This window comes from Typopeltis vanoorti, chromosome 5 (genome assembly GCF_054136105.1).
Source record: "Typopeltis vanoorti isolate ZY-2024b chromosome 5, IOZ_Tvanoo_1.0, whole genome shotgun sequence".
Taxonomy (NCBI): domain Eukaryota; kingdom Metazoa; phylum Arthropoda; class Arachnida; order Uropygi; family Thelyphonidae; genus Typopeltis; species Typopeltis vanoorti.
The window spans coordinates 12,047,390-12,062,199 of NC_143553.1; the positions used below are offsets into that span (position 1 = coordinate 12,047,390).

Here is a 14,810-nt window from a genome sequence, read left to right on the forward strand (position 1 = left end):
GTACTGAGAGACAATACTTTGAACATTCATACAAGATTAAATTGAAGGCAACTGTGCTGAATAGAAGTCGCTACAGATCTGAGAGACTGTTCAGAATCAGCATTAGCTATGAAGTGCTTCCTCAACTTCAATGTCTAAGACCACATTTAACCTGACATTTCTGAATGAGGTCTGGTTTTATCTGGTCCCTGGAGGGAGAATGGGGGGAGTTGTTAGGCTATTAGTTCCTTTCCAGTTACAATATGAATTGTTTCTATAACCATCTAATTAGGTGCTTGTGTGCACATTTGCCATACTGCAATTTTTTTACTTGATGATGCTTGTTTGAAAGCCAGCAAAATATTTGTATGTTCAATAAATTACTTATTTTTCACTAGTGTTGCTTATACTGTGAGGCACTCTTATGAAAGACTACAGCATATTCAGAAGAAGTGGTTAAGAAAAGATCCAGAATGTTTAAAGAGTGGAGATGTTTATCTGGCATTCTTGACTGATGATTTGCATTAGATCACTGTTGACCGCAAATTCTTTGGCATCTCTTCCAGATTAATTGACTGAACTGGAAAAGGAAAGCCATTTACAAGCATGCTATAGTCAACTCTCACTATAGAAAACGGCAATATAACAAATTCTCTCATTATAACAAATTACTAAACTCCCCAACCAAAATTCCAAAAGTACAATGCTATGTTACACAAAATTCATTATGGCAAACTAGAAACTGTAACAACTAACTTTGTGGTCCTTCAAATTTTGCTTTAATAAGAGTATACTATATTAAGTCACCTAAGAAGATGATTTCACTGTTTAGGTGACAGCAGAGGTGAAAAATTTTTAAATCACTGTTTGGCAATTGTTGTTATTTTCAAAAAGTACTCATTCATTCGATCTGAAGCTTTAAAGTTTGGCAAATGGTGACCTTTAATTTTTTTATGTGAATCCCACCCATCAAAGCTTATACTATTAGTATTAGTGGTTCAGTATTGATATGGATAACTATATTCAACAGAAGAGAGCAAAATATTATTTTACTTACCTCCACATAGTAAAAAATATCTGAAGGAATTCCCATTAATAAATTTAAAATTGCATGTATTAAGTGTGACTCAGTGATGCAAACTGGAATGCTAGTCAAGAAAGCTGGATCTATAAGACAGAATTCGTTTAATTGGTTCTGATGTAAAACAGTAACTATTTCTGGATCACTTTCTGTGAGATAAGACTTTCCTTTATAGTTGGAATAGCTGTAATGAATTATAATCAGCATTACTAAGTGAACTGTCATAAAGAAAATCTTACTGTACAGAAGATTCAATTTAATTTTTCATGCAAATACCTTACTAATGAAATTATTTCAAACAGGATAATATTTCTATTCTACTAGCACTCTTTCAGTTTATGAAATATCATTCTCATTAATAATAACATAATAATGACTTTTCATGGAGGTATCTCCTGTAGTTCATTTGAACAGCTAAGTTTCTTTTGTTTGGAGACTTCAAGAAAAGTGTCTAAAAAGAAAGGAGTCTGCTTTTTTTTTTTTTTTTTAATTTAATAGTTAACTTAATATGGGAATGAATGCTATTATGATGGACATCACTCATAGTTATTTTGCAGAACCAGGCCATATTATGAACACATCATCTACAATTATAACCAGAGCAGATTCATTTTTTTCTAAATATGTGGTTCACTTTAGAATAATGGTAGCATTGCCTTTACAGCTCTAGTTATTACATGTCCGGATTTGATTTTAGTGATTTTATAACACGGTTGTAAAGTCCATAATTTCTAAAATGAATGCTGATCACCATGTAACACTAAAAGAAATGATTCTTTTACAGAACTCTTTTCTCCATTTCTGAGCGCTTTTTTTTTTTTTTTTATCAATTTCACCTTCCTGATAATTTATTTTATATGGTCTTACCAAAGTCTTCCCATGACTTCTGTTTAGCTAATTATTCATAATTCTTCAGGGTTCTGTTTTATAAAACTTCTATAAACAGCTTAACTAAAATCAGGGAGAGTAGCTAGCCCACTGCTAGGTTTTCTTTTTGTTTGTGGAATTGTCTTGGAAGTGGAAGAAAGTGTTAATGATATACACTGGTTCAGATAATGTCACACCATGAAAATAGTTTTTGCAGTAGTAGTATGGTTACTATTTGCAGTAAGTGGCAAACAGGCTGAAAATGATGTTCAGATTTGCTAATATTTCGATAATTCTATTGCAAAATCTGTCATTTTTTCAATGAAGTGTGCTGTGTTTCTTAATGGTGTTCAACTTGCTTGAAAGAGAAGAGAAGTGGACAGTATGTGGCATCCACTATGGACCATAGCCGTATATCTTGATAGTGTATAATTGGAGCTTCTTAAATTCTGGGAACTAGAGGATGTTTAGATGTACAACATTTCTTGGTATCCTCAAACCAATTAAAAAGGTTTGAAAAGTCATTAAAAGTTGTTGTTCATGTTGTGTGTTTACTGAGTGGGGTCAGTAGAATATGAGTGTCATTGAAATCTCCATGCAGAGTCCCACCATCATCTGTCACAAACAATTGGTATTATAGACTTTTGAGATGCAGCATATAACATTTCGGGCAGTAGGGAGAGGAGAAGACAAGTACTCTAACATCTCATTCTTATCTTTCCAAGAGATGTTATAATATAAAAAGAAATGATTGAAAACATTCTAAAGATGCCACCTAAATAAACAGATGGACAAAAAAGATAGAGGAATGGTATCACTCTCTTACATAGAATCTGTCATGGACAAGAAATCAAATATATTGCATCAACAAGGAATAAAAGTTAATTTTTCCCAGCTAAACAAGGTCTCAAGTCTCCTTCAATGTCCAACACTTCTCCATTGACCACAAAAAAAAAATAAAACCTAGGGGTATAAAGCCACTTGTTCATGTGAAATTCGCATGTGGGAAAAACAGGTCAGGAAAGATATATATGTTCAGAGACATGGAGAAACGTGCACACACACACACACACACACACACACACACACACACACACACACACATAGGGCTCACAGCACATAAAACATAATGTACTTTTGACAGCATAATGACTACAATTTCAACATCAAAGTATTCAGAGTCAACAGAAATGTTAAAAAAAAACTTAAATTACTGTAACAAGGTATGATCCTGCATCAGGTTTGTTCAACTTTGAATAAAAATCTGATACAAGTACATCTCAGATACTCTTTTCTCACATTTTTAGCCATTGTAATAGAATGTGAATTACACCTTCCCCATAGTTAATCTTTGTCAAATATTTTATGCTACTGTTACCACTATTCATAACAGGACTATATAATAAATTTAGTTTAATCCTTTATCCAAGTGTAAGCAAACAAATCCTGAATTATCTTCAGGACTGAGGCAACTCATTATAAAGGTGGAGCAAGCTCTCATCACTCCTTGTCTTAGTATCTCCCATAATGCAAAGCACATCTCCTAGCTGAGAGCTTGCTCCACACCTTTACCACGAGTTGCCTCAGTCCTGAAGATACTTCAGGAGCAAACTTTGTTTGCTTACACTTGGATAAAGGATTAAACTAAATTTATTATAGTCTAACCAAGTGGAAAAAACTTCCAACATCTTTCTCTAAATCCAGAGTAATTTAATAATAAGGTGAGACACCTTTTGGCAACTAGTATAGGTAAATATGACTTTTCCATTGCTTCCACCTTGGTATCATCACCTCTGGGTCTGGCTCCCACTGATGAGACCTCAATAAAGGTCGAAACCAGTCTGGGTAGTGGCCCTTCCCTTAATGCATAGCATTATACATGTCTGCAAGGAGATGTGCTTTGCATTATGGGAGATACTAAGACAAGGAGTGATGAGATCTTGGTCCACCTTTACTACGAGTTGTCCCAGTCCTGAAGATACTTCAGGAGCAAGCTTTGTTTGCTTACACTTGGATAAAGAATTAAACTAAATTTATTATAGTCTAACCAAGTGGGAAAAAACTTCCAACAACTTTATAAACAACACCAAGAAAGGAAAAAAACAATTAATTTATTGAACTTACTAATAGTTTGTTGGTTTTCTAAAGAGGATCTTCAGAGCGCAAATTACAACTGCAACAAACACACAGCACTAAACTAGATCATTGTATACAAACAATTCAAATTATAACAGAAAGAATTAATGAATTACCAAAAATAATTAATGTCCCGCAATGACATCTAGGGGCTGGAAAAAAATAAAATTAATTTTGAGAAGTTAGGCTATCTGGTATCAGAATGACTTGCTCCCAGATTTTTGGCAAATTAATGCAGCCATATTTCTTGAGGCTCAGAAAGCACTTCAGAGCAGTTGCTGATTCTAAAATTCATCTCTCAGACCAGCAATAACTTCTGTGTAGTAAGATGCTATCTTCCATGTAATCTTGTGTGAAGGAACCAGAACATGGTCTGCTAGTCCCCACTTGGCATAGAGATGAGTCACAGATGCAACTGTTTTTCAAGGTAGATCCTTATTCACAAGAATAAAGAATAACAATGTTTATTATTGCAAATATTTCAACCAGAAATTGATGAGCTATCATCACTGCATCACCACAAATCACAAGGCAAAGATGGAATAAAGAACATTAATCCTATTTACAGAGCTGAACAATGTGCTGGTGTACCACCATTCAGGTGGTTACCAAATAAAATAAGATAGCAATTAAAGCTAAAAATAAAATTAAAATAATTTTGAAAAATGAGGAACGATAAAATTACCACATTTAAAATAACTGAATGACAGAATTTAAAAAAAAAATTTTTTTTAATTTAAAAAAAAAAAGGAGAGGGAAAGAGAGAAATGGGAAGCATGCTATTTCTTGCCATTTAAAGATGAACTTCTGCTAAATCTTGGCAATGAATAGACAGTCATTCTGATTTAAGTTTGGGCAGTGTAGAAGTGCTTTAGCAATTTCTTTAAATAAATAATTGCTCAAACCTAAACTGATACTAATGTAAAAAGCCAGTATTGGCCCAGAGGACTTAAGTTTTCTTAGTCTTTTTGACTAAACATTCTGCTTATTCAAAGTATGAGTAGAAGCACCCACAATGAACCTGGTAAACACTGGAAGTAGTGAGGGGCTGTTTATCTTTTGTGGATGGTAATCAGCAGGAGATCTAGAACGAGAAGAATGTAGAGACTGAACTATTTTTTCAAGATCTTTCATGATCACGATGTCTGCAGGCTAAAGGTTTTTCTAAATCTTCCTACAGACATCATGATCAGTTTTGATATCCAGCCTTTATTTACCAGTGTACTTCAAGCCAACACTCTCCAACTGTTATCAGAGGAGTTCCCTCCAGACAGAGTCATTTTGCCTTTGTCATGCACTAAGGTTATTTCATCTGCAGAAACCAACTCTTTGAACATATCAAAAGAACAGCTATGGGAAGACACTTCCAATTTCTACTTAGAGCATCTTAACTCCCTGTTCTTCTCAATACAACCCCAACTTTCTCCTAAGTATGCTGCATGGATGATGTATGCTGCATGTGTTTGCCAACTGGCCAGACTCAGAAGCATCTCTGTTGACCTTCTTAACCAAAATCAATACTTGTTACTTAAATATAAAGAGCCAATAGGCCTCATTTCGGCGATTAAGGGAATATTAATCCCACATTGTTTTAAAACCGAATAAGAAACTCAAAGATTGGAATCAGAGAGTTTCATACCGAATATAGTAAACTATAAAAGTATCGGCAATTACTAGCATGAGCTAATGCAAGTAGTCCTAGTACGTAGTACAATCTCAGGCAACTCGTTGCAAAGGTGGGTAAAGTTACCCTTTGGTATCTATTTGGTCTAGCTACACACTGATGAAGCCTCAAAAAAGGCTGAAACTGGGCTGGGTAGTGACCTCCCACCATAATATAATAACAGCATATATTTCTTAGGAAATGTGTTTTTATATTATGGAAAATACCAAGAATAGCGATCAGAACTTTACCCACCTTTGCAACAAGTTGCCCGAGATTGTACTACGTACTAGGACTACTTGCATTAGCTCACGCTAGTAATCGGCGATAGTTTTATAGTTTACTATATTCAGTATGAAACTCTCTGATTCCAATCTTTGAGTTTCTTATTCGGTTTTAAAACAATGTGGGATTAATATCCTCTTAATTTAAATAAAATCAATACTTGTGTTAATTTTTTACAGTATTTTTATATATACTGAGTGAAAATTTCATCGATGAGTAATACATTTTCATTATATGATATGATAATCTAAAAATATGTGTTCACATTTACTAATGCAACTGTATCATTAGTATTAGTGGAACCACAAAGGGAGACTTAAACGTAGTTATAAGTAGTAAAATTGCTTATCGTATGTTTTAATCCTTATTCACATAGAAATAATGCTGTATGTATATTATTGTACATTGTTCATAGTGGTGTTCTTATGCCATATGCTATTATGAAGTGCAAGCTCTGTAGTGGTGACAGCAATTTTGTCACAAATTTCACATTAAATCTTGGTAATGTACATGACCATTATTTATTTTCAGAACAGACGTCACTGTTGCTAGCATTGCATAACTGGAATGCTAGCAAGCAGGTAAACAGAGCTGAAAAGGTGTAACATGCTATTGAGTTAAGTTCTCTCTGATCTTGAAAAATATTTTATATGCATCTTTAACTACTCTCCAAGGAGAAACTATGAATTTAATTATTGAAGGACAGTATAATGTATCAAGCATTCATGTATTCATGAGAATATTTTATGTTTAATGAGAAACAAGTAGTATATGTTCCAAGAAGCAAGATGAAATCTGTAGTAAAGTTCTTTTGATTGGAAGCACATTTGGTACTGCTTATTTAATGCACCCCTATTGTTTGTAATTATTCTTCATGCCCACATCAGAAAATGAAAGAAAGATTGATTAAGGAAACCTGCTTGAGGAAACTAGAAGACATATTTAAGAATATTGGTCAAGTGAGATCTTTCGCTATTGTAAATAAGGAATATAATATAAAATAGATGGTGAAAAGGAAATTTCGATATGGTCAAGTGAAACTATAAAACTTTTAGATGAATGCTATGATTGGTTTACTTTGAATGGCATTTAGTGTTATTTTGTATGAGAATGAAAGAATTTTCTTGTTCTTCTTCCTTTCCAGTAATAGGCCTAGTAGCCTGTTATGGTCTCTTCTCACCTTTTCAAAGACTGTCCTCTATTCCTTCTCCCTTTGAGGTCAATACCTCTGTTTCTCTCTGAGGCAGTCTTTTTTCACTCATTCTTTCTGTATGTTGTTTCCACCTTTCTCTCTCTCTCTCTCTAAAGACCAATGTAGTCTACAACAGATATTACTTCAAGTTCCTTTAAGATATTGCTATTTCTGTTGAAGTCTAGTTTATTATATCCAGCTGTTTTGCACATGAATTTCATTTCAGAGCTTATCAGTCTTTTTCTAACTGCTTAAGTTATGGTCCAGGTTTCTGAATCATATATTAGGATAGGTCTTGCTATTCAATCTTGTTTTCTTGCTTATTAAATCTGGATTGAATATCTGATTAATAGTTTTTGCTATTCCTATCTTCTTCTTCTTCTTCTGCAGCTTCTCCCACTTAAGTGGGGTCACTGTTTGTAATGAGTCTCCTCCACACCTTCCTGCCTTGGGCTGTCACCACATCCAAGTTCTTCATCTTCAAGTCCTCTTCTACCAGCTCCATCCATCTCTTCTTTGGCCACCCACGCTTCCACCTTCCTTGCACATCCATCTGCATGACCCTTCTTCCCACATATTCATCCTGCCTCCTCATCACATGACCAAACCATCTCAACCTTGCCTCCTGTATTTTCGCTCCTAAGTTCGTAACTTGCACTGTTCCCCTGACATAGTCATTTCTCAGACGATCCTTTCTGGTCACACCGCACATCCACCGAAGCATTCTCATCTCTGCTACTTCCATCCTGCTGATGTTATTTTTCCTCAGGGCGACAGTTTCTATAGCATATGTTATAGCTGGCCTCAATACTGTCCTATAAATTTTGCCTTTCAGATTGATCAGCACCCTGTTATTGCATAACACTCCAGCCATCTCCCTCCAGTTCCTCCAACCCACTTGTATCCTGCATCCCACTTCCTTCTCAGCTCCTCCAGATCTGTCTCCTGGCCGCCACCACCCACTGTGCAACACATATACTCTGGCTTACTTCTGCTCAGTCTCATACCGCTCTCTTCCAGTACTTTTCTCCATCTTTCCAGTTTAGTTCCCGCTTCTTCTCTTGAATCTACACACAGCAAGATGTCATCTGCATACAACATTGTCCAAGGTGCATCTTCTCTCACCTCCTCTGTTACCACCTCCATCACAATATTAAATAGAAATGGACTTAATGCTGACCCTTGATGCAAGCCAACTGTTACTTGAAAACTTTCTGTCTGCCACAAACAGGTCCGAACACTTGTCTTCACATTTCTGTACATTTCCCGCACCAACCTGACATATTTCTCCGGCAGCTTCTTCTCCCTCAGACACCTCCAGGCTTCTTGCCTTGGCACTCTATGGTATGCTTTCTCCAGATCAATAAATACCAGATGTAGCTCCCTTTGTTTCTCTCGATATTTTTCCATCATCTGTTGTAACCCAAAGATAGCATCTGTTGTTGATCTACCAGGCATGAAGCTAAATTGTTCCTTTGCAATCTCCACCTCCTTCCTCAATCTACCATCAAGAACCCTTTCTAGGATCTTCATTGTGTGGGACATCAACTTTATTCCTCTGTAATTTTTACAGTCTTGTGCATCCCCTTTACCCTTGTAGATGGGAACAAGAGTATTCTCCCTCCACTCCCCGGGTATATTTTCCTGTTGGCAAACTTTCATGAACAGGTCCCACAACAGGTCAATTCCCTCTTCCCCCAGAGCCTTCCATGCCTCCACTGGAATTCTGTTGGGGCCCCACCGATTTTCCATTCCTCATCCTCTTCATGGCCTCCGTCACTTCCATTCTACTGATGTTCTGCACCATCCCCTCAGAAGGCTGCCCATCTCCTCTGTGAGTCCTTGCATTTTCCTCATTCAAAAGTCCCTCAAAGTATATTTTCCATCTGTTTCTTATGTCCACATCCCTCCATAATACTCTTCCTTCAGCATCTTTGATCTGCCTCACATGTAAGATGTCCTTTGCTGCTTTATTTCTACATTTGGTTAGTTGGTAAATTTTTCTCTGTCCCTCCTTTGTTTCTAATTGATCATACAGATCTTGATATGCCATGGCCTTCGCCTGTGCCACAACTCTCTTAGCTTCTTGCTTTCTCTCTTTGTACACCTCTCTGTTCTCTTCCACTCTTGACTCATCCCACTTCTGCTTTGCTTTCCTCTTAGCTGTCACTGCCACATTTACATCATTATTCCACCACCAACCCTCCATCTGCTCTCTAATCTTTCCAGATGTCTCACCAAGCACCTCAATTGCACAGCTCAGGATTACTTTTGAATTATGTTTGCACCAATCTTATACTTTCCAGTCCATCTGAAATCCTCTCTAACACCCTCTCCCTAAAACGATTCTTCACACTCTCCTCTTTTAAGCGAAACCACTTAATTGTCTTCATCCCATTGCATCCAGAAGTTCTTATCTTCGATCTTATTTTAAAGTCTGTGCACAGCAGTCGGTGTTGTTGTGCTACTTAATCTGTTGGAATTACTTTACAATTTGTCACAACCTTAAGATGTTTTCTTCTAGTCAAAATGTAGTCAATTTGTGAGCTGTTGTTACCACTCCTAAATGTTATCAAATGTTCTTCCCTCTTGAAGAAAAACGAGTTCACAATTGCCAGATCAAACGCTACTGCAAAGTCCACAACCCTCTCTCCTTCTTGGTTCATCATTCCCACTCCGTGGCCACCATGCACCCTTTCACAGTCTCTATTCTGTCTTCCTATGTGCCCGTTCAAGTCTCCTCCGACAATCACATCTCATTTTCTTCCAATTCCCTCATTTCTTCATCTAACACGTTCCAGAACTCATCTTTTTCCTCTGCTGTACAACCAACTTGCGGGACATATACACATAATACGACCACCCGCTCTTCTCCAAGACCCAATTTCATTCGCATGATCCTGTCATTCCTTCTACCCACGTCCAGTACTTCACCCTTCATTCTGCCACACACCACAATTCCTACACCATTTCTTCCCTCGTTATTCGCTCCAGAGTAGAACAATTTATATTCATCTCCCAGTTCCTTTGCCTTTCCCCCTTTCCACCTCGTCTCCTGCACACATAAAATGTCCAACTTCCTCTTCCTCATCATGTTTGCCACCTCTCTTTCCCTTCCAGTCATGCTTTCAACATTCAGTGTTCCCACTCGCAACATCCTCTCCACCTGCTGGGCTCGCTTCTTTAACCGCACCCGCCCTTGATGCGGTAGCCCTCGTCCACTTCTCGCAGCTGTAGGGCGATGTGGCTGCGCGTCGCTTAAGGGGTATGCCCCGGCCCTTATATCATTTTCTCTTTGACTCATAATCATAGTTTGAGTTGGCACTGAAGTTTTCCGACCGGATGCCCTTCCTGACATCAACCCTCGCATTTATCCGGGCTTGGGACCTGCACCTATTGAGGCTAGCTTGCCTTCTTCGGTGGCTGCATAAGACGAAATGACTTAGCAAGATAGGAAAGACTCACCCCTAGCCCTCGAATACTCTAACAGCATCAGGGGGAAGGAGCAAGGAGAGGAGAAAGAAGCAAAGAAAGAAAAGGAGGGACCAGTCTACAGAATAATATAACAGATATATATATACATGAAGTAAGGCATGGTCCAGCATCAGGTACCTCGGGTTTGCCATGCCCGTACTCACTAAAGTGAGCCCTTGAGTTTTTGCTATTCCTATGTAACTGGTTATTTTATGTTGCATATCTTTCATAAGATAAGTGGTAGCCTAGATATTTGAATGTATTAATGTATTCTATAATATCATCGTTGATGAAAATTTTGCTTCTAACTGTGTATTGACCTTTAAATGCCATGAGTGGAGATATCTATATTGTATTTTTTGCTATTTCATTTAATAAAAAGGCTGCTTGCTGTAGCAAATCTTTATCTTCAATTAGAACCTGATCGCCAGCAAATAAAATTGTATTATTTGTAAAATTGTAAAATTATATAAGGCACAATTGCATTTATGTTCTATGAATCAGATTTTTGTGCAGCTATCTTTATTTTATTTATATATATATATTTAAAATTGTTTTAATTAACTGGTTAGGAATGTTGTTGTCTCTCTTAAAATTTCCAGCAGCTTATTACAATTGACTTTTTCAAAATCCTTTTTTAATCGATGAATGATATATGGGTCTCAAAGTTGAATTCTCTTCTTTTTTCTATCAGGAGCTTGAGAGTGAAAAAAGGCTTTGGGAGTGCTGGTGGATAGGGAGTTGAAGTTTAGGGGGTACATTGCAAAAGTAACTAAAACAGCTCACCAAACCACTTGGCTTATGAAAAATACTTTAACATGCAGAGAGAAGCAAGTTGTTGTTCCTCTGTATCGAGCCTTGATAAGACCCTATCTGGACTTCTGTGCCCAGCTATGGGCACCAGGGTTTCTTCGTGATGGGGAGGAAGTGGAGAGGGTCCAGAGACAAGTGACCAAGATGATAGCAGGTCTGTGGAATGAACCTTATGAGAATAGGTTGAGGATTTGTGGGTTGCAGAAATTGGACGATAGGCGAAGGAGGGGTGATATGATTGAGACATTCAAATTACTGAAGGGTTTTTATAAGATAGATCCAGAAGATATTTTTGAAAATATGACTGGTGGTGGGAGGACTAGGGGCCATGCATGGAAGCTGGGCAAAAGCGTGGTTGACAAGGGTGTTAGAGCTAGGTTTCTCACTTGGAGAGTGGGGAATGAGTGGAATAAGCTTCCAGAGTCTGTTGTGGGTGCTACGACCGTGAATGAGTTCAAGGCAAGATATGATAGATACTGTGTGAATGTTGAATAGTTGTTCCAGACATGATGTTAGGGCCTCCCTCGATGAGTCTGTCGACTCCTTGGAGTTTCCCGGAACAATAATAATAACAATAATAATAATAATATTATTATTATTAATGTTGGTGTAATAATTAATGTGAATGCCAAAACTGGTTGTTTCCCAACACTCTTATAATATTATAATATAGATATTAAAGAGGAGTGGCAACATACTACATCCTTGTAAGGCACAATTGCATTTATGTTCTATGAATCAGATTTTTGTGCAGCTATCTTTATTTTAATTTGGTTATTGTTATATATATATATATATATATATATATATATATTTAAAATTGTTTTAATTAACTGGTTAGGAATGTTGTTGTCTCTCTTACAATTTCCAGCAGCTTATTACAATTGACTTTATCAAAATCTTTTTTTAATCGATGAATGATATATGGGTCTCAAAGTTGAATTCTCTTCTTTTTTCTATCAGGAGCTTGAGAGTGAAAAAAGGCATTACTACAGGATCTGCCTTTAGAGAAACCATTTTTTCCTCTTCAAAAATATTTTCATAATATTCGGTTAATTTAGCCTTTAAGAGACTTGAATATATGTTATTCAATTCATATTGAATAATTCTTAGAGAATGATCATCTAATTATTTGTATGTATTAAGTTAGAATTTAATTTACTACTTTTCATTGTATAAAGAAGTCAGATCTCCTTAAAGAGCTAAACTGAATTACTTAGTATACAAATTTGTATCTATTGCACATAATTATATGTTTAGAGTAAACAGTTTAGTATTTTTATAATTGAGCTTCATGCTTTAGAATACACAACTTGCTGATCTTTGAAGTAAATGAACAATCACAGATATGAATCTGAAACATTCTAATCAACTAAAATAAAAGTATATATAATACATTGTTATCTTACTCCACAAATGCCTTTAACATAGGCAGGATATAGGTTGGATATATGCAGAGAAATAACATAGTTGAATCAATCAAGTTTCAAATATACCTATAAGGATAAGGCACCTTTACAATCCTTTCCATTTCCAGCTGTAGCTATTGATATAATGGGAGTTTATCCACAACAAAGCAAGGAAATAAGTATACCCTTGTAGTTCTTGATATGTTATCAGGCTTTCCAGAAGAAGTATCTATGAAGGATCAGACTACTAAAACTATAGCTAATAAGTTTATGAAGTTGATAATTTCAAAGTATGGTACACTTCAAACATATTATACGTGTGTTTCTTCTAATTAAAAAAAAAATAATAATCTAATGCAAACTTCAAGCAGAACTTATGCTTCAATTATAAAAGCTATTTAAGTATAAAGAGCTAATAAGCTTCATTTCGGCAATGAAAACATTACTTAAATTAAGGGGATATTAAATCCCACATAGTTTTAAAACCGAATGAGAAACTCAAAGATTGGAATCAGAGAGTTTCTTGCCGAATATAGTAAACTATAAAGTATCGGCAACACTAGCGTTAGCAAATGCAAGTGATCCTAGTACGTAGTACAATACCGGTTTGCTAACACTAGTGTCGCCGATACTTTATAGTTTACTATATTCGGCAAGAAACTCTCTGATTCCAATCTTTGAGTTTCTCATTCGGTTTTAAAACTATGTGGGATTTAATATCCCCTTAATTTAAGTAATAAAAGCTATTAAATATAAAGAAGCTTTTTACTACACCCTATCATTCTCAAAGTAAAGCAATGTGCAAAAGGTTACACAAGTTAAAACAGATACTTTCTAAGCTAGCTAATGCTCAAATGTATGACTGGGACAATTACTTGACAAAGGCTTTATCTGCTTGTAGGACAGCTATTCATTCTGCTATTAACCACCTTACCAGCCATTAAAAATCAAATACGCACCCTCAAAAGCTTCATATCCATCATAAATTTCAATGTGATAGCAATGGTATTACAATTTTAATATGCACTTCGCATCCATGGAAATGTGGACGTATATAAACGTCCTGGCTGGTAGCGTGATTAAAGAAAAACTTCCTTTGTACTATTTGGTTTTGATCTTGTTGCCAAGTGTAAGGTTCTGAAACTTGGTAGGCAACAATGAGATGCAAAGTATACACCTGGCAGGGAAATTCTGGAGGAAGAGTTAAGGAGATAAGAGACATTGGAGTGGTGATGAACATGGATTTGATATTCAGAGGTCACATTACACAAGTTATAAAGACATCACATCAGATTATGGCAATAATGCTAACAAGAACAGCAAAGTCAAGAACAAGTGATTAATGAAAATCAGGTAAGCAACATTGATTGCAAAAAGAAGGATATTATTTGGTATGGTGAACCTAGTCATGCTATTGATGAGTGGGTTATAACTTCAAGTTTTCCTGAAGCAAAAATTAAAGATATAGCACATGCAATTGAAAAACAGAAAAGAAAAGCAAAAAAATCATAATTCTAGTAAATATGAATGACTTGAGATGACAAACTTTGAAAAACTATTAACTGATGTGAGACCTAAGTTCAGTATGAGTAAGGATACGAAAGCGTTGTTGGAAAAAGTGAGAATGAAGATTGAGAAAGTAAAAATTGTAAGCATATAACCTAGCCATGATAGAAATGAATTAGAAGGGCTATGATGGCAAATGACTTGATGTGTAGGCTGTGTAGAAGGAATGAATGGAGTTGTTAGATGTGTGGAGTGAGTTTGGGGGAAGAATGGATTTGTATAAGAGGGATTACCTATATTTGAATGCACTTGAGATGACAAACCTTGAAAAACTATTAACTGATATGAGCCATTTGGTTTGAGATGGAATCTAACAAGATCAAATACGTAGTTGAATTTTGTTAC

General features: G+C 36.2%; 1 protein-coding gene across 2 annotated transcripts in view; it reads right to left on the reverse strand.

The window, feature by feature from the left end:
* LOC150106226 (gamma-tubulin complex component 6-like) overlaps positions 1-14,810 on the reverse strand; it is a 909,633-nt gene that overhangs the window by 574,505 nt on the left and 320,318 nt on the right. For both annotated transcript variants that reach the window (XM_090392253.1, XM_090392252.1), the window contains one exon: positions 1,037-1,244. In XM_090392253.1, the coding sequence (XP_090248379.1) occupies positions 1,037-1,244 (208 nt within the window). The remainder of the gene's footprint in view (positions 1-1,036; positions 1,245-14,810) is intronic.